The sequence below is a fragment of the Cladosporium halotolerans genome (genome assembly GCF_011745625.1).
Source record: "Cladosporium halotolerans strain TM138-S3 chromosome Unknown Sca12, whole genome shotgun sequence".
In the NCBI taxonomy this organism is placed as follows: Eukaryota; Fungi; Ascomycota; class Dothideomycetes; order Cladosporiales; family Cladosporiaceae; genus Cladosporium; species Cladosporium halotolerans.
Window position 1 is genome coordinate 523176 of NW_027191463.1, and position 17822 is coordinate 540997.

At 52.6% G+C, this 17822-nt stretch overlaps 9 protein-coding genes across 9 annotated transcripts; 3 read left to right on the top strand and 6 right to left on the bottom strand.

Annotated features, from left to right (window-relative positions):
- Window positions 1–390: 390 nt before the first annotated feature.
- WHR41_04179 (uncharacterized protein) lies at window positions 391–1743 on the top strand (the record flags this gene model as incomplete). Its single annotated transcript, XM_069372785.1, has 6 exons — window positions 391–579; window positions 629–733; window positions 786–1010; window positions 1067–1209; window positions 1260–1539; window positions 1600–1743. The coding sequence occupies 6 exons, from the start codon at window positions 391–393 to the stop codon at window positions 1741–1743; spliced, it is 1086 nt and encodes a 361-aa protein (XP_069230032.1).
- Window positions 1536–2711, bottom strand: WHR41_04180 (uncharacterized protein). The gene is made up of 2 exons (XM_069372786.1): window positions 2314–2711; window positions 1536–2259 (listed from the first exon to the last, which is right to left on the bottom strand). The coding sequence occupies exons 1-2, from the start codon at window positions 2687–2689 to the stop codon at window positions 1877–1879; spliced, it is 759 nt and encodes a 252-aa protein (XP_069230085.1). The 5' UTR covers window positions 2690–2711; the 3' UTR covers window positions 1536–1876.
- Window positions 2712–3021: 310 nt separating this feature from the next.
- Window positions 3022–4407, bottom strand: WHR41_04181 (uncharacterized protein; the record flags this gene model as incomplete). The annotated part of the gene is made up of 1 exon (XM_069372787.1): window positions 3022–4407. One exon carries the CDS (start codon window positions 4405–4407, stop codon window positions 3022–3024), a length of 1386 nt encoding a protein of 461 aa, XP_069230084.1.
- An 810-nt stretch (window positions 4408–5217) lies between these two features.
- On the bottom strand, window positions 5218–5796 carry WHR41_04182 (uncharacterized protein; the record flags this gene model as incomplete). Its single annotated transcript, XM_069372788.1, has 1 exon — window positions 5218–5796. One exon carries the CDS (start codon window positions 5794–5796, stop codon window positions 5218–5220), a length of 579 nt encoding a protein of 192 aa, XP_069230083.1.
- Window positions 5797–6134: 338 nt separating this feature from the next.
- Window positions 6135–6953, bottom strand: WHR41_04183 (uncharacterized protein). Its single transcript, XM_069372789.1, has 3 exons — window positions 6487–6953; window positions 6321–6434; window positions 6135–6264 (listed from the first exon to the last, which is right to left on the bottom strand). The coding sequence occupies exons 1-3, from the start codon at window positions 6623–6625 to the stop codon at window positions 6248–6250; spliced, it is 270 nt and encodes an 89-aa protein (XP_069230082.1). The 5' UTR covers window positions 6626–6953; the 3' UTR covers window positions 6135–6247.
- Window positions 6954–7235: 282 nt separating this feature from the next.
- med19 (Mediator of RNA polymerase II transcription subunit 19) lies at window positions 7236–9303 on the bottom strand. Its single transcript, XM_069372790.1, has 2 exons — window positions 8610–9303; window positions 7236–8546 (listed from the first exon to the last, which is right to left on the bottom strand). The coding sequence occupies exons 1-2, from the start codon at window positions 9034–9036 to the stop codon at window positions 7885–7887; spliced, it is 1089 nt and encodes a 362-aa protein (XP_069230089.1). The 5' UTR covers window positions 9037–9303; the 3' UTR covers window positions 7236–7884.
- Window positions 9304–9541: 238 nt separating this feature from the next.
- WHR41_04185 (uncharacterized protein) lies at window positions 9542–10753 on the top strand (the record flags this gene model as incomplete). Its single annotated transcript, XM_069372791.1, has 1 exon — window positions 9542–10753. The coding sequence occupies one exon, from the start codon at window positions 9542–9544 to the stop codon at window positions 10751–10753; it is 1212 nt and encodes a 403-aa protein (XP_069230088.1).
- A 750-nt stretch (window positions 10754–11503) lies between these two features.
- Window positions 11504–13454, top strand: WHR41_04186 (uncharacterized protein). The gene is made up of 2 exons (XM_069372792.1): window positions 11504–13190; window positions 13244–13454. The coding sequence occupies exons 1-2, from the start codon at window positions 11685–11687 to the stop codon at window positions 13289–13291; spliced, it is 1554 nt and encodes a 517-aa protein (XP_069230087.1). The 5' UTR covers window positions 11504–11684; the 3' UTR covers window positions 13292–13454.
- A 1838-nt stretch (window positions 13455–15292) lies between these two features.
- On the bottom strand, window positions 15293–16837 carry WHR41_04187 (uncharacterized protein). Its single transcript, XM_069372793.1, has 3 exons — window positions 16211–16837; window positions 15923–16148; window positions 15293–15857 (listed from the first exon to the last, which is right to left on the bottom strand). Exons 1-3 carry the CDS (start codon window positions 16760–16762, stop codon window positions 15427–15429), a joined length of 1209 nt encoding a protein of 402 aa, XP_069230086.1. The 5' UTR covers window positions 16763–16837; the 3' UTR covers window positions 15293–15426.
- Window positions 16838–17822: the final 985 nt, after the last annotated feature.

The following is a 17822-nucleotide window of genomic DNA, read 5'->3' on the forward strand; positions in this document are numbered from 1 at the left end:
GCTGCAGCCACCTCATAGCTTCATGCGTGACATGCGTTTGTGTCCAAGACCATGAATGCATTGGCATCAGATAGTCTCGCTCGGCAAGGTCCAGTTTCAGGTTGTACACTACGAGTTGCACAGGCCGGCTGATCGCAGGATGCGGCTGAATTGCTGGTGATAAGGCTGCGTACTTCTTGCTTATTCGCGTACAATATCACACTGCGCGCTTGTGCTTGCGTCCGTGAGCAGCTTGCGCTCTCTCAGGGATGGCTTGCTTATCGAGTTCAGGGCGAGGATGGCAGCAGCATGTGCAAGAATCTCGATGCCTTTTCCTCCGTGGAGAACGACGTTGCGTTTGCTCTTGTTTAACCGCGCCTTTCTTCATGCCTCAGCACATCTGTCTTCGAGATGTCTCTGCCCGCCGGCTACTCTCCTGCAGCTTACGGGAACTCACCTGACGATCTAGGAGGCTGGACAGTCATCGCAAGTGGCTCTGGTCTCGTCGTTATTCTCATTTTCGCTTCCATCCGACTTTACACTCGATATCCCTTTCGATCAAGACTACTGTACGATGATGTGGCCATCATCTTGTCTTCGGTATATCCACTTTTCAGGTCGCTCGTGATCGGCAGCTGAGAGGTCCCAGGTCTTTGCAATCGTGCAAAGCATATTGATCATCGTCGCCGTATCGCAAGGCCTTGGAAAATCCGAATCCGTACTCCAGACAAATCAACAGCGCATCGCGGAAAAGGTACCAGGAGTCATGGCATGGTGGTCTTCGTATGATCGCTTACTTCTGTCAGCTTGTCTACGCCAGCGACTTGTTTTACCTGAACGCCCTTTTTGTCTCACGCATCGCCGTCTTGTGTCTCCTATTTGCCCTTGGACCTTACCACTGGCACAAAGTGTGGACAGCGTGCGGAATTATTGCTGGTATGTTGATGGCGGTCGCTGCCCTACTCATGATCGCGGTCGGGTGCGATGTCAAGATGCCTTGGACGCAGATATCGCAGGAGTGCGGATCCATAGTAAGTGTAGTCGTGCGTCTTCGTTTGACGTTCGAATCTAACATTGTGTTCGCAAGTTTACCAGATGGGTAGCCGTCCTCGCCTTCGGAATTGTGTTGGAACTATTCATCGCTGCCATCTTGCTGCGGATGCTGTCGATGGTCCAGAAGAGCTGGTCGAGCAAGTTCAAAGCTGTTGCGGTCTTCGCCCTGAGGTTGCCGTGAGTGCCACCTTTCCTCATGCCTGACGTGGCTTACACAAAAAGCGCAGGGTCATTGTCCTCGCGGTGTACCGACTCCTCTACTTACGCGATATTCGCTTTTCATCAGACCCAATGCTTGATCGAGTCCGTGTAACTGCATGGACGCAAGCAGAGATGGTCTATAGTCTAGTCACTGCAATCACACCAACTCTGATGCCTTTCCTTCTCAAGATGAATACCGGTTTGGGGGCACTTTCACGCGACGATTTCATCAAGCAGACGACAAACCAAGAGTCAGGCGGCAGCTTTGCGATGCAATCATTGAAGCGTTCGGCGAGCGGTAGCAAGGTGAGAGATTAAATGTCCCATTCTGTGGTCAATCATCCATCCTTAGCTCACAAGACCTAGATGCGGAATGACAACGTCAACTGTCAATCTGTAGTGAGCAGTCAGAAGACAGAACGGTACAGTGCATCGAGCGACGATAGCCAGAAGGTGATGGTCCGGAAAACAGTCGATGTTCGGTTCTCCAACATCAGCAGTTCTCAATAAAGAGATGCCACATCATGCTTTGTCACTCTCTCCTGAACTGACTTTCAGGAATAACGATGCGGGAAAGCTATTTACAAGTGGCGACCTTTGGATCTTGCTTGTAACTGTATTCGCATCCGACTGCATTCGATGTCTAGAGATCCTTCGGAGGTCTAGTCCCAATTGTCGCGAAGTCCCCGTTGACGGTCTTCATCACCTTGCCCATACCACCGTGGTTGTAATCTTTCTCATTCCACTGGTCCTTGTGGTACTTGACCCTTTCGCTCGGGCCTTCGCCGTCTTCTTCCGTGGCCCTCTCGAGCGATAACGTCACAAAGTGGTTTACATCGAAAGTTTTCGTCGACAGTCTCGGAGTCCAGGCACGCTTCATCTTGAACACAATCGCACCAGGCTTCTCAGTCGCATCGGTCGGAATGGGAGTGGACGATACGACCTCGACCTCTTTAGTCACGCTGGACTTCATCACGGCCGGAATGCCCCACCATTGTCCGGCGATTTTGTATCTGGTGTCACAATCTGGCATTCGTTAGTCAGAGAGCTCTACAGGAAAAGTGAACGTCTATAGCCCACAGGAAGCGATGTCATCGTAGACTGCTTTCTTCGCATACACCCTGATGTCCTTATCACCAGTCGAGTCTTCGTCGTTCGTGCCGGATCCAGAGTAGAGTCTCACTATCGAGTCGAGAATATTTTGGCGTTCTGAAGGGAGCTTGATCGAAGCTGGAGGGTTCGGCTCGTAATCTTCGTTCGTTGGCGCATTTGTAGCCTCTGCGGGCCTGTTGTCGCGAGCTGGCTGCTCTTGTTGCTGACGCTCTCGGACTTCGTAGGTCTGTGGCACTGCTGGGTTGAGTGGCTGTTCAGCCGTTTGACGGAGATCTGAACCTGAAGTCATGCTGTTGGTCGGTCGATTTATTTGATTGAAGCATTTCGCGGGAACCTGTTTCATTTACTGTGCATTGATATGTTCGCGCAAGCTGCTGTATTTACAGTGTCGTCATCTCGACGACTTCGATTTTCCAGAATGTCAAAAGCCGTCATCAAACGCCGATCGACTTGGAACATCTGCGCTGATGCCAGGCACAACCTGACAATGACCATGCCAACACAAACTTCGCCAACAAAGTGATCGTTGAAGCAGGGGCATTCCTGCCCACTACGGTACTTATCACTCAATTACCTCCGCAGCTATATCAGCTGGAAAGCACAAAACACGTTCAGCATCTATGAGACGAAGATCTCGCGTGCGAAGATCGTAGCTTTCATGTATCATATATGGTCTTAACGCATCTCGAGCAGCATTGCAGTCGGCTCTTCCAAGAGCCCTTTAACCTTTTCAGCACACCTTGCGCACTCGGCTCCGTCCACGACTCTGTGATCGGCACTCCAGCTGAGCACGAGTTCTTCCCTCTTCACCAACTCGCCGTTTTCATCGAATGCAGGGACGATTTTACTCCGGCCAACACCCACAATTGCAACTTGGGGCTCGCTGATCACCGGCGCTACCACGCCTCCTCCAACTGAGCCGATGTTGGAGATCGTGAATGTTGCTCCACTGAAGTCGCCAGGTGCAAGTTTGCCGCCCCGCGCCTTCTCCGATAATGTTCGCAGCTGCTGAGCGATTTCGGCTATACTGAGGTCTTGTACGTCGCGTATCACGGGCACGAGTAGACCGGAGGGTGTGTCCATTGCTACACCAAAGTTGTGCGAGCCGCGGTATGTCAGTGACGGCTTCTTGGGATCTGAAGTGTCGAGAGCTGAGTTGAGGAGTGGATGCTGTTGCAGGGCGAGACTGGTGGCCTTGATGATGAACGGGAAATGTGTGAGCTTCTCAGCAGACTTAGAGGCGTTCAGCTTCTTGCGCGTATTTGTCACCGCAGACATGTCGGCGCTGCATGTGTAGAGGAAGTGAGGGATGTTCAGCGACTTCGTCATGATCTTGAACATCTGCGATTGTACCGGCGTCAACGGAAGCTTCTCGTCCTTCTTTGACGTGCTTGATCTTGGTGGGCTGGTCGGCGCTTGTGTCTCGGCTTCTGGTTGTTGTGTTCTTTGTGCGACGAAGCGATGTACATCCTCCTTCAGCACTCTGCCGTCTTTGCCGGTACCCGGTACCTGCGAGATATCCACATCCAGCTCTTTCGTCAAGTGCCTCACGGCTGGAGTTGCCAGCGAGCTGAAATCGCTCTTCCCATTCCTCGCTGGCACCTTGATTCCCTCCGCCGCAGTATTTGAGCTCTCACTCTCTCGTACCACTTCCTTGTCGTTGCTCTCGTTGGCTCCTTTGACCTCGGATTCTCCACCAAGCTTGTCTGCTTGCTCCTCGGCTTCCTCACTGTCCATGTCAATGTCCACCAATGGCTTGCCAGTGACCGCCATATCGTCCGGCTCATAGTACAGCTTCTTGATAACCCCATCGAACGGACTCGTGATCTCAACGCTCGCCTTGTCGGATTGCACCTCGCACAGCTTGTCGAAGTGTTCCACCCGAGCGCCAGGCTGGACGAACCATTGTATCAGTTGACATTCTGTGATTCCTTCACCAATATCTGCCAGTAAGAAAGGCTTGACTACGTCGAGGCGCGTGGAGCGGTGGAAAGCGCGTCGGTGAACCAGTGGAGTGCGCCGAGCGAGCAGGCGACCTATTCTGGGGACGGAAGTGGCCATTGTACGGGCAAGTTGAACGCCTTTTCAGGATTGAAGGCGTACGAGAGACAGCAGCGACTACATTTTTCTTTTGACCGGGCGGAATGCTACATATTGTTTACTGCGTGTCTGGAGTTCGCGTGGGTAAGCCGAGGTTGTCTCATCCATTGGACGGCTGGTTGCGGGCTTGCTTTCAGCCGCCGATGATGCAATTCACTTTCACGTTAAGCCGAGCATGTTGCCCACACATCGGACGGCCTTGACCGATGGACAAGCGGCAAGAGATCATGTAGTGCCCCTTGTGATTTCGTGTCATTTTTGTCATCTCACGATCCGAAAGTCGGGGCGTGCCTTATTAATACTGTATGAATGTTACAATACTTTTGATCCCGTGGCTGACGGTCGTTAGACAGTCCTGGTCAGCCCAACTCACGCATCAGTCATAAATGCAACGAGTAGTGAGAATGAATCCCAGGAGCCAGTCACCCCTAAACGAAATAATAACTTCAGCGCAACGCGCGACCATTTTGTCCTCCTAGAGCTCATTCCTAGCTCTATTCCGCGATCGCACGATGTTGAGTCTGCATTGACTGGCGCTTGCCTCGACACATTCAGGAGTGCTTTTGAATTCTCTCAGTCCCCTGCTTTTATGGTACAATATTCAGCCCAAACGCTTGTCATGTTTGCTTTCCGCTGGATTCTGCATTCATTCCCAAGTCATCATTCAACGCCATTTTTTGGTCTCAAGCAACCCCTTTTCCTAAGCGTAAGCCTCGCTCAACGCTGCGCCAAACTAATATGTTGATCTCGAATCTTCATCCAAAATCCCTTCTAGTCCTCCCAAATGCTCTTCCTGGCTTGCTCCAGCTCGGCCTTTTTCTTCTCCTCTTCCGCTTTCGCGGCATCCCGCTTTTTCTTCTCCTGAACCTTCATAGCCTGATCGTATTTTCGCTCCTCTTCCGTTCTCTTGGGTGCCCTCTGTCCAAGTCCCGCGGCGATTAATCTCGCAGCTGTTGATGTGGTCTTTTCCGGGCGCTTGTCTGGCTCTCCGCTGCCGCTGGGTCGGGCAGTCGGTGTGCTTCTGCCGCTACGGCTGGCGTCGTCTACTGAACCATTCATGCCGTAGGGCGGAAATGTCTGATAAGGCGACTCGAATGCTGAGGCCTTTGTCTTGGTGGTGGGGGATGCTGGCGTAGGAGGTGGAGGGCTAGGAATATGTCGCTGCAGGTTCTGTGGGGCGGCTGCGTCGGCGCCTTCAGTTTCTATGCCAGCTGCTGGTGCCTCGTCATCCCAGGATTCCGACGGCGCTATTGCTTCAGGATTTGTGAGGATTTTAGGTGCTTGCGCTTCGGGAGTTATGGCGAGCTTGTCGAGCGTGGAAGCTAGCGCGGCGGCGGATGTGGAGGTCATGTCGGGCGCGATTTGACGATGGATGGGCTAGTGATTAAGATGGCTATAGTACAATACTAGTGGAAGTTGGGGATGTGCTGGTTACTTATACTGAAGCATAGCAGCAGATGCGCAAGCTGTACGCGTGCATGATATTTATAGAGTTGGTCTCGACCAGATCGATCACCCTTGAAACGACGGCACAAAAGCAAGACCATGGGGAACAAGGGTTGCAGGTCGGGCTGAGTACTTCCATACACGCCTCGGCCGTGATCCGAATGTTGGGGAAGGTGGACTTCTGCGGCTTCGGCGGAGGGACTTCTCAACGTCTGGTCACATGACTCGATGGCTTCTCGCCCTCTTCTGGTCTTCTGGAACGTTTCGGATTTGTACATGATAGATCTATCAAGCCTGGCAACTGACATGACTCGTCCGTCGGAGCAGAAGTGGCGGCAAAATACACAGTACCGCCTTAGTTAGGCCAAGAACCTTGGAGTCGGGAGTCAGCATGGTAAGAAAGCAATGACATCCTAACAAACACTCACCCATGCACATCCAGATAGGCACAGGGTGCCCTGCGTTGCGGCAATAGCCTCTGCAGACGTCGCCATTCCCGTCGTCTTCGCTCAGATAGCAGTTTTCCTCGCACTGAGCCTTACCTGCAGAATCATTAGCTTCCTGCTCGCGGGAAACAGATCATTGCACACGTACCAGAAGCGTAATCCCATGTGTCGTTCTCTTTAGTGCCAGAGCCGTTCTCACACTTCGCGACATCGTTTTGACGGCGTTCAACAGGCGATGCAATGGCACGGACGGCGGCCAGCCCAACGATAACGGCAGTGAACTTCATTGTGCTGAGCTGTGTCTTCGGAGATTTTGAGGCCAGCTAACGAGGTCAGGAGAATGTGTGATGTAGATACTGCCATTTTTCTGACGGGACTCTGATCTCTTTATGCCCTCGGCAGAAGGCAGCACTGCCTTGATCCGCCTACGTAGAGTTCGGATAGACAGCATGACGTTGTAGTAGTAGGATTCGGGGCTGCTAATGATTTATGGGGCTTGCCAACAACGATTTCTCGGCAGCTGAAACCAAACACTGTCGTTGCCTGACTCGAAGACCTCTATAGCGACAATGCGCGCTTCGCAGGATTCTGGTCGGGTGTTGGTGAATCCACTTCGTAATGCTTGGCGGGGCGAAGGAGTCGTCCTAGAACGACCGTGTTCGTATAGCGTCATTGTGCTGAGAGGGGCCCGATTATGAATGGCTAGACAGACCGTGGCAAAAGCCGAGAAGAAATACGAGCTGGCTGAAAAGATGGGCCAGGAACATTCCTACTACAGGGCCTTCACCACATTCGTTCGAAGACGGGACTCGCCGTATATCGGGTCCCACGACTTGCGTTATATTCTTGTCTTGAGGCAGTAAAATTGAGAGGGCAGGGGAGAAAGGGTGAGTCTGGTTTGTGAAAGGATTTGCAAGAAACCTCAATTTTCATGAGGTGCAGCCAGCAAGACTGACACCTCTTACTGTTCCATATACACTTTGTGTTCCCTTACGTCACTGCCTTGAGCATATGCCTGCCTGCTGAGCAAACCCGAGGTAGCAAGCGCCTTCAAGAGATGAAAAATCGCAAACAAGGACTTTATCGAACAATCGTGAGACACGTTCTTCCCGCAAGGAAGAGCACCACTCCCCCCGACATTAGCAAACCAACTCCTCGCATGAAACACAATTCAAAAGCTGTTGTAAAGCGCCCTCATCCAAAGACAATCAAAACATCGCAAAACTCCGGAGCCGTGGATATGTTGTATGGGAATACGTCCAGTTTTGCACACCTGTGCGTGCGGGTATAGTGAAAAGCAATAAGGTCCCAGGAGTTGCGCAAATACAGAGCGTAGCTCTTGTTTTTGGTGTGGTGAATTTCGTAAAGTCAGGGAAAGCGGAGTAGTAGAGGACGTTGTGGTGAGGATCGGCGAAGTTGACCGAACTCTGCCGCTAACAAAGCAGGCAAAAGAACCAGAAGCGCTTCCAGCCATAGAAGAAGCTCAATTGGCCTTGGGAGCTGTTTTTCCTCTTCCACTCGCAGAAGCCTTACTCGGTCGAGACTCCTAAGCAAGATCGACACGCTTTCTGCGCTTGCCGGCTGATCTGTCGTCAACTTCACCAGTCGAGTAACCGTCGTCTTCATAGCCTTCGTAACTACGATCATCGTAGCGTCGCTTCTTGCTCGTGCGCTCGGGACGCCCGCCGGCAATTCTAGGCGAGGCTGGAGCTGACGCGCGAGCGGCGAGGCCATTGGTGGCCTTGAGTAGATTTAAAGCCACAGTCCTTGGGGGAGCGAGCGAGGCTGATGAGCCTGTCTTCATGCCTGCATCATCCAGACCAAGTTGGTGCCTCCAGCGCTCGTGCTCAGACTTGGGTAGGCGGCCCGGTTTAAAAGAAAGCGCAGCGTCCAGATTGGCAAAGATGTCGTTCTTCGCAGGCCCATCCATGTCGGCATTCGGATTCTGTTCCTGCCAGAGACTAATGTTGTTCTGCGTCATCATGTCCCAGGCAGGATCCACGAGGCCCTCGAGCTCCCTTTTGCTTTCGGTCGCCTTGTTGCGGCCTTCAAGGTTGAGGTCCTTAAGCTTGCCTTCGTAACTCTTACGGAGCTTGTTAATCTTCTCGCCCGTTACGGGATCCTTGCGCTGGACAGAGGCTTGGATTGCCCTTAAATCGTACAGCCCAAGCAGATCCTGAGAAGGGTGCGGTCGCTGTGGCGCGATCGCTATGACAAGAGAGATTTAGCCATGCTCTGAGCAAAACAATGCTGAGTGCATAGGAAACTTACGTTTTGTGGGTAGCTTGAACAAGCCCGGTAAAGCGACAGCCGGGGGAGTGTTCATGCTCCGGTCGTGATCCGTCCTGCGGTTCTCTGCATCTGCATCGCCAGCCATGCTCACATCGCCGTCACCGTCCTTCCTCGCCATTCCCGCGCTATCTACGGGCGTGCTCTTCGCGCTCTCCACCCCTCCTTCACTGCTTGGTTCTCTGCCGGTCATGTGTCCTTGGTAGCCGGACGTGCCCGGCGGCGTCGGGAATGCGACACCTCCGCCTTGATGGAGCGACGATGTGTGCGCATTCCATGTAGGCGACATATGCACCGAGGGCGGCGGCGTGTGGGGTTGCTGCGCAACAAAGGCAGGCTTTGACGTGGGCGGAGACGGCGGGCTGTAGGAGCGACGCTGACGTTTGGGAGAGCGCTCGTCCACGGACATTGAAGGAGAGGCCTTGCGGCGGTCGTTGTATGAAGGTGCAACTGCAAAAAGTCGAGAGTAGGATGCGGCTGGCTGGCGGGTGGTGACGGGCGAGCGAGGCGGCGTCACTTGCTCATCCCAGTTCACAAGCGCGATCAGCACTGGCGCATCCGGCAACTCGTCGTCGTCCAGCGAAGGCGGCGTCGATGATCCGAGTGTCGGTAAGGGTGGGTTGGCGGCGGCGATGGTGAGGAAACGCAGCGTCGGCGAATAGCCAGTCGAGAGTGAGGTTGCGGCGCCTGGGTTTAGGATGGGTTGGGCTGGCTCGGCTAGCCCGGCGGCGCATCACTCTGCGCGTGGCTCGCGGCGAGGCCCGCTTCAAGCCTTTCCGCATTGGGTAAGCGCCGTTCCACTGCTCACGTGCATGCGACACCAGATCATCAACCGCCGTCGCGCCAGGTCATTACAAGCACAACTCGCAGTAGAAGTGTGCTCGCGGCACAGTAACGCTGCAAGCCTCATGATAATGGCTGATGAGATCGAGGATTGCGATTTCACGTCCATCGGAATCCCCAGGTCGGCAACAACTACATCAACAACGCAATCACACGACAGGCCAGCAGCTCCATCTGCAAGGCATGGCCCCGCTCTCGATCGAGCACCAAATGGCGGGCCTCAGAAGCCTGGCGTTGTCCAGCCCAAGCCGCAAGCCCTGGCAAGACGCGCCGGGCCCAGCTCTATCATCGTTTCGCCACGCCAGAAAGGCAACCCAATACTGAACGGGATCAAACAGGTGCCCTGGGAATACGGCGACATCGTTCCAGACTACATCCTAGGAGTCACCACATGTGCGCTTTTCTTAAGCTTGAAGTATCACAGACTGCATCCTGAATACATCTATACTCGCATCAAACAACTGCAGGGGAAATACAGTCTTCGAGTGGTATTGGTCATGGTCGACATTGAGAACCACGAAGATCCGCTCAAAGAGCTGTCTAAGACAAGTCTCATCAACAACGTTACTTTAGTTCTATGCTGGAGCTCTGCAGAAGGTGGTCGGTACCTGGAGCTTTTCAAGTCTTTCGAAAATGCGGCTCCAACTGCAATCAAGCAGCATCAATCTACCAGCTATTCTGATCGAATGGTCGACTTCATTACGACTCCTCGCAGCATCAATAAGACCGACGCGGTCAGCTTGGTCAGCCAATTCGGATCAATCAGAACAGCGGTCAACGCAAGGCATGAAGATGTAGCCGGGATCGCCGGTTGGGGAGAGAAGAAAGTCGAACGCTGGTGTGCCTCTGTAAGGGAACCCTTCCGCATTCAGCGCGCGGGCAAGCGTGGCATTTCGAAGGAAAACTCTCTTGCAAGTCAGCCTGTGTCCCGCGCACAGACTCTACCGCGTGACGATTCGAGGATTGAACCGGACTCGCCACAACCCGACATTACCGGGCTGGGTCCCTCCATTCTGGCTAGCCGATCTTCCAAGGCTTCCGAACCACTGCCAAATTCTGACGCGGACCTGAGGCCTGGCTCAAGAGTGGCGGAGAAAATCAGTATCGAAGACAATGCGGACGACGAAGAAGCGTTGGCTGAGGCGATGACCTCTAATGTGCCATTGCCACAGAAGGCTTCCGAAGCCGTTACGGAAGCGCCACCTCGAAAGCGCAAGCCTGACGAGGATCCCTTGAGCGATGGTGTCATGGCCGCGTTGAGTAAATTGCGAAAGCAAGGCTGAATCCCCAAACTTATCGGGATGCTTCGGATTCACGAAAGATAGATCTGGAGCCACCAATGACCCAGCAAGATGCCTGGAGCTTCACCGCCTCGTCGAAGTCAAAGCGGAAACACCTGCATGTGCTGCTGCCACGCGTGGCGTTGTTTTCTTCCTTGCAAAGATACCCTGTACATATCTGGATCTTGGACCGCGATTGAGTCGCAGTGAGCGTTGAGCAAAATCAATGGCATGCTCCTCCTTCAGCAGTCTGCGGTTCCATTTAATTCGACCCGGAGTCCGCCGTAGGAGCATCAATAAGACTCACATCTATCAAGAGAGGACGGGCTAGGCAAAGGGGAGCATCGCTCGTGGACGAATCTGGAAACCACTGGACTTGCAGTGCGGGTTCGATGTTAGTTTAGCACACTATATGTTCTGTTGTAGCGCGGCTCGGCACAGATAATGAACGGCTTCTCACCGAGCAACCGCCGGTTCTATAGTGTAGCGGTTAGCACTTCGGATTCTGATTAACTCATTCCAACAATGAGTACATCGGCCTTCCGGCAACCCCGGTTCGATTCCGGGTAGGACCTCTCCTTTTGCCGTTCGTTTGGAGATGCCTCATGCTCTAATCATGCAAAGCCTCGTGTACTTTTTTCCCAATAATCAAATTTCCGATCACGTGACCGGGAATTTCGAAGAAGACTTGGCAAGCCTCGGAATAACGCGAACCTTTGGCTGGCTTCTCACATCGGATCCGACTTCGGATGCAGAGCTCACGTGTCGATCTAATCAGATTTTGCATTGATCGCCTCAAGTGACGGTTGAGCCCTGCCGCCTGTCAACATTGAGCAGCTACACTCAAGATGTCAAGTGAAAGGAGCAGCCTGCTACGAGCGGGACGCCCCAACACATGCGATGGCGAAGTCGCTTCGGCTAGGTGCGTGTGAAAATGGACGAGCAGCCCGATCTGCAGTTTGATCTGCGTTTCTCCCACTGCAGTGTTTCTCAACATTGCCCTTTGTCGTTGTTCCGCGTTGCTCTCAGAGGCTTACGTTATGCATTTAGAATGGACGGCGAAAGCTCTGGTCATGCTAGAAACTATACCTCGTCCAAGCAACCGAATGCTCCGCTCGGATGCAAATCCTGTTACAATTCAACAAACTCTGTGCTTCGCCAGAATGACACCGTGGACAGAGCAATATTCGACCCCTCTGATCTCGAACGCTCTGGTCAGAGGCAAGGCAACGTCAAGTTCCACCAGCTTGGGTGGAAACGATTGACAATCCTGGCCATGGTAGAGGCGATAGCTCTTGGTAGTCTGGGCTTACCTCGAGCGTTCGCGACTCTCGGCATAGTTGCTGGCGTCATTTTGAGCGTTAGCATTGGTCTCATTGCCATGCACGCTGCTTACAACATTGCACAGATCAAACTAAAATTTCCCCAGGTGTCGCATTACGCAGATGTTGGATCGCTGTTGTTTGGTCCAATCGGCTCAAGCCTCTTTGTAGGCGCTTTCATTTCTTTGCTCGTTTTCGTAGTGGGATCACACTGCTTGACAGGCGCCATCGCCTTCAAAGACATTGCTCAAAGCGGTCTATGCTCTACGGCCTTCAGTGCTATCTCTGCTACTGTACTGCTTCTTCTCGCAATCCCACCGTCTTTTGCAGACATAGCAATTCTAGGATATATCGACTTCGCTTCAATCATCCTAGCGATCGGAATAACGATGATTGCGACTGGAGCTCAAGATCGGAAAAGCCTCGGATATCCCGAGCCGTACACTCCATGGTCAGCTTGGCCTAAGGAGGGCATCACACTCGAAGAAGCTATTGTCTCTGCGAACAGTATCGTGTTCGCTTATTCGTTCGGTGGATGCCTCCCGTCATTCATGAATGATATGCACGCGCCCGAAGACTACGTGAAGACGCTTTGGTGGTTGGGTGGCTCTCAGATCCTTATCTACACCCTCACCGGCTCGGTCATCTACGCCTTCGTCGGGCAGACTGTGCAATCACCTGCATTGTTGTCAGCCGGTCCTCTCATCTCAAGAATAGTGTTTGGAATCGCTCTTCCTGTCATATTCATTTCCGGGTCCATCAACACCACTGTCGTCTGTCGGTATATTCACGGCAAGCTCTTCGCAAACTCGACCATTCGGCATATCAACAGCTCTAAAGGATGGACCACCTGGCTTGCTCTTGTTTTCACCGTCACAATGCTGGCCTGGATCATTGCAGAGGCTATTCCTATATTTTCTGACATACTATCGATCAGTTCCTCGCTGTTCGTATCCGGACTTTCATACTATATTCCACCCGTGCTATGGTTCGTGTTTCTGAAGAAGGGTTCTTGGTACGATAAAGCCAACATCCGGGCTTCCTTCTGTAATGGAATTGTGTTCCTTGTTGGCATCATCATCCTAGGCTGTGGGACCTACGCTAGTGTGGCGGAGCTGGTAGGTCACTACCTACACATATTCTCCCATATACTAATTGGCAAATTTTGCAGGTCCGTGAAGCCAAGTCCGGGATTATTGGAAAGCCATTCGAATGTTAGCATGGGGAGTTTCATTTTGCCGGAAGCAAGAGAACCGTAGTTGTGAGGGAGCATGAAGTGACAGAAGCTCCAACATCTGCAAGGTCCAGCGACTCCCAAGAACAACTGGACATGTATCGTGTAGCCAAACTAACCTTCACATACGACCACAGGTCAGTGAAAACTGGGCATCCCGTCCGCTCTGCCATACATAAGCACTGAACCGGGCGACTAGTACTAGAGTGGGTGACCATCTGGGAATCCCGCCTGTTGTATGTTTTTGTCCCATTTTTTACGTGTGCAATCCAGCATCGACATGGTTAGTTTGACTGCTTCGCAGAGATCATCTAGGTGGGGTGGGTGGCTTAACGCTTCAATCAAATTCATGCTGTGTGCGATAGCCCTGTAGAACGCACTCGGAGTAGTGAATCCGATTTGTGAACAGAAGACCGGCCTTCGAAGCTGATCTCTCAAACTTTGCGATTCATCGATCATGCAAGCCGCTCCTTATATTGCTCCAGTCTTGCTGAGAACTTGACGCCATTCCATGTTTCGGCGCCGTTAAGCGAGCCGAGCGATGGCAAGCCAATCTGCTCTAATGCGAAGCTGGCTGCAACCATTCCATAGATCGTCGCTTCTTCTAGGTCAAGACCTTTCTGCAGCACGAAGGTGAAAGCTCCAAGAAATGTATTGCCAGCTCCCGTTGCATCCACGATCTCAGGCGAAGCGGAACCATAAAAGGGTGGATACCAACGAGCTTTCCCTTTTCTTGAGATCGTCAGGCAGCCATGCTCACCTGCACGAATAACAATCATGATGCCATTCGCTGATCCCTCAAAGCTTGCATTCAGAAATTGCTGTGCATGCTCCTCAACTGCTCGGCGACTGAAAGGCGCGTCAGACTTTGGCTGTTCTTCGAGGAGTGAAGCCAGCTCCAGATGATTTGGCGAGAACACATTGACGCGCTGACACGCTTTAAGGTGTGCATCACGAGTAGCAAGTGTGCAATGAGGTGGAGCTGGTTCCCAGACGAATAACGGCCGTTCAGTAATTCTGTGTTGCGCACGCCGTGACAAAACATCTGCAACCCGTAGCTCCAGGTCTTCAGGTCGCGCAAGGATGTGAAAAGAGCACGATCGCATTAATCTCGTATTCTCAAGATCCTCTCCTGTTGGCTGTAAAGGTGGGTTCAAATAGTGGAATGTCTTTCCTGGTAAGAGGTCTCAGCAAGGGGCAATTGAGGGCCGAAAAAGGAAGGACCTACGCCCAAATTTTGAATCGAGGTATTCGAGCAGGCCACGAGTTGATTTTGCACCATGTCTCTTGTGGACGGCTAGATCTAGGCCCCAGCTTTGAAAATTGACCAGCACATTACCGGGGAAGTCATCACCAGCCAGTACGACGCAACCCACAAAGTGAGATGATTCAGCTCCACTTGTCATGCGAGCTCCAACCGTAGCTTGCGACAGTCAGTAGATCTCCAGTTTCCAGACTGATTACTAGGATTCGTACCATAAGCGCCCGAGCCGCCGATGATATCATGTAGATTCTCGCGATCGGGAAAATGCAAGTCGTCCAAGACCACCAGACCTAGTGAGGTGAACTGTGGCCGCTCACCCTCGCCCCTACGAGAATAAAGCTCGCTCATCTTGCATCTTACCGCAACCAATTGGATCGGAAGCTGGTTCCCGTAGAGAAGCTCTCTACGTGCTTCCGTATGTCAGTGCTCGCTTGCCGTTAGTGATGGAGTGCTACGACAGACATCATCCACTCCGCTTGAAGTCTGCAATACAGGGGTCGGAGGCACGTGCCAACCGACTCATTGTACAACGGCAATAAGACCTTTAGAAAACACACATGGCCCGAAGCATTTTACACCTCCTCTCAAACTGTTTTTATGTATGAAAGTGCAGCGGTCCAGCTGTGCTTCCTCTTCATCTGCTCATGTGTGTCAAACCTCGGTTTAGCCAAGCTCAGCCAGAAGCAGATGGGATGAAACACGATGAATACGATCATGAAGAATTTGAGTCAATGCCGACAACTGGACATTCCAATTTATGTACTCGAGATGCAATGCACAGTGGCAACCGCTATTTTGGGCAAGCTCTTGGTAGTAGGAACGTGTCGTGGCAAACGCATGTATGCGCTCAGACATCTCAAACGTGAGCCCACCCGTTTGCAATCAGTACTTGCATCTCATTAATCAAGCACGCAGCCCCGGTCTCTATCCTCCCCTCACCAGAAGTCTGCCAAGTCTTGATACGCCGCCGTACAGTCGACTCCTGAAACCACTCGATAGTGAGCCACCGTAGGAGTCTGTTTTCCCAGCTACCATGCAACATAGAAGCAGTACCAACCCATGCATTGGCACTCGATCCACCAGGGTTGACTTGGTCGTACGCGCGCTGGCTGTAGCCGACGCGGACGTTGGGATTCAGCCAGACACCTTTGGTCGCTGATAATGGATTGTCCGTGTGGATGAGACAACACTCAGAGCCTTCGAGATGCAAAGCAGCCAGAGTGTCTGGAGTGCCCCGGAAATGCAAAGGGTTGGTGCTGGAGTAGAAGGGGGCTGTGTCCATTGCAACTAGATCCTTCGTCAGCACTGAGCGCAAAGACAGAGAGGCCGATATCTTGGCTCGTAGGACGCACCAATACCATTCCAGCAACTTGTCACGGGGACTGGCTGGCTAGCCTTGAGCGCATCTCGCGACTCCCGCGACCGAAAATAAGGCCAGGACTGCATCAAGGTGTCATGTCCCTCGGAATCACGAAGTGCGAAAGTGTCGTAGAATAACGGTGGTTTAGAGAAGTCAAGAGAGCAGGCGGCCGCAAAGTCGCCGTCCCGGGTATCAAGAAGTCGCTGGACGTCTTGAGTCTGGGAGATTGATTGACATCAGCATGTTGATAGGGACATGATCATTGGATTGCTGTACATACTTTGAAAACTACATCATTGATGAATAGAACCTTGTCGAAGTGCTCGCCGGCTTGGGCGAGCTCGTAAAGAGGTTCCAGCACCAGGTTGCGTAGCCTGGCAAGGTACGGCACACGTCGGAGTTCCTTCAAGCCCCTTGGTGTCTGTATCCAACCGCTTTTTCCAGGCGGCTTTTTAATCTCGTCTTCGTGCGTCGTCTCATCCAATATAATCTTCTTACGCACACCGACCATCTCCAACCCTTTGTCCAATTCCGCTAGTGCTTCTTTTGATCTATCCCAACTCCCGCTCTCTTGTACACTCACGTATACATTATCCTCTCCGAAGTGTTTTACGAGGCGCAGAACGCCGGGAACCCAGTGCTCGCGCAGGACCTTCTCATTGTTCCAATGTATCCCGGCAATGAATATCTTCTCTGGTTTCGCATTCCCAGGCTGTTCAACCAAGGGTGCTCGTGAGCGCCGGAAGTCGATTATACTTTGAACCAAGATGAGTACTCCTACAATCTGTAAGATGCGCTTTAGCAGTGCTCGGTATCTGAATGACCGCCTCATAGTTCATGCATCGTAGCGGTTGCAGGGTCGTACACTAATAATGCGCCATTCGATAGAAGAGCCTGTTGAGAGTCAAAAAAACACAGCATGTGCTGGACCGTCATCAGTGCTTCCTTTGCGTGCAGCGACTGTTCAGCTGTCGTTGCCAAGTGCCCCCCGGCTGGCCAAAACGCGACGTGATCCTTCGACGCGATGCCTCTGCAAATACCCGCCCTCCCTGATAATATTTGATCACGAAGCCTTGCGAAGCCATGCCGTCCCGAATTATGTCCCATCCTTCCTTTTGGCGATGTTGCCTCTCGCCCGGCCTCGACGTACCAGAAAAGCGGCCTTAGCGGCATTCGCTCTACTGCAGTACCTTGCCGCTTCATGGACAACCCGACATGAAAGGAATCGCCATCACGTGCTGCTTGTAAACACCGTAGCTTCATTCTTACCAAACTCAGAAGGCGCTCAATTACCGGATTCTCTACCAGAATCAGAGATTGCCAAGTCCATCTGCACCGCTCATGGCTTCCCACGCTTTGAAATCGCCACTACGCGACCGCGAAAGGTGTACGACCTAATCCTCCTTTCTACCGAACTCGGCTGGCTTGAGATTCGCCTGCACTCTCGCACCATATGTGGATTTCTTCGTCGTAGTCGAATCGCCAACAACCTTCCAGGGCCGCGCCAAGCCACTGGCTCTGAAGGAAAACTGGGACCGGTTCTCCGCCTTTCAGCATGTAATCATTCATCGCGTAGTGGAAGACGGCAGCCCTAGTCGGCTGATTTGGGACCACGACGACTGGCTGCGCAACTCGATTTTCCGCGAGGTGTTCCCTGCTGGTGAGCACGCGGTTTGAGGCAGTGGAGGGAGACGTGCTGGTTGTTAGCGATGTGGATGAGATCGTTGGGCCGGAAGCGATGGCCCTGCTGAGGTTCTGCGACTTCCCTCTGCGTTTGACCTTGCGGAGCGATTTCTATTCCTACTCGTTTCAGTGGCGGCACCGCGATCCACCTTGGTGGGCTCACCCTGAGGCGACTGTCTACAGGGGCGAGCGGACGCTTCTACCGAATA

Coding starts and splice junctions, on each gene's coding strand:
- WHR41_04186 (XM_069372792.1), top strand. CDS start 11,685: ATGGACGAGCAGCCCGATCTGCAGTTTGATCTGCGTTTCTCCCACTGC. Junction 13,191..13,243: donor ACGCTAGTGTGGCGGAGCTG/GTAGGTCACTAC, acceptor CAAATTTTGCAG/GTCCGTGAAGCCAAGTCCGG.
- WHR41_04187 (XM_069372793.1), bottom strand. CDS start 16,762: ATGAGGCGGTCATTCAGATACCGAGCACTGCTAAAGCGCATCTTACAG. Junction 16,149..16,210: donor TCAATGATGTAGTTTTCAAA/GTATGTACAGCA, acceptor TCAATCTCCCAG/ACTCAAGACGTCCAGCGACT. Junction 15,858..15,922: donor AAGTTGCTGGAATGGTATTG/GTGCGTCCTACG, acceptor CGAAGGATCTAG/TTGCAATGGACACAGCCCCC.
- WHR41_04183 (XM_069372789.1), bottom strand. CDS start 6,625: ATGAAGTTCACTGCCGTTATCGTTGGGCTGGCCGCCGTCCGTGCCATT. Junction 6,435..6,486: donor CACATGGGATTACGCTTCTG/GTACGTGTGCAA, acceptor ATGATTCTGCAG/GTAAGGCTCAGTGCGAGGAA.
- med19 (XM_069372790.1), bottom strand. CDS start 9,036: ATGTCCGTGGACGAGCGCTCTCCCAAACGTCAGCGTCGCTCCTACAGC. Junction 8,547..8,609: donor GTTCAAGCTACCCACAAAAC/GTAAGTTTCCTA, acceptor CTCTTGTCATAG/CGATCGCGCCACAGCGACCG.
- WHR41_04180 (XM_069372786.1), bottom strand. CDS start 2,689: ATGAAACAGGTTCCCGCGAAATGCTTCAATCAAATAAATCGACCGACC. Junction 2,260..2,313: donor CTACGATGACATCGCTTCCT/GTGGGCTATAGA, acceptor AACGAATGCCAG/ATTGTGACACCAGATACAAA.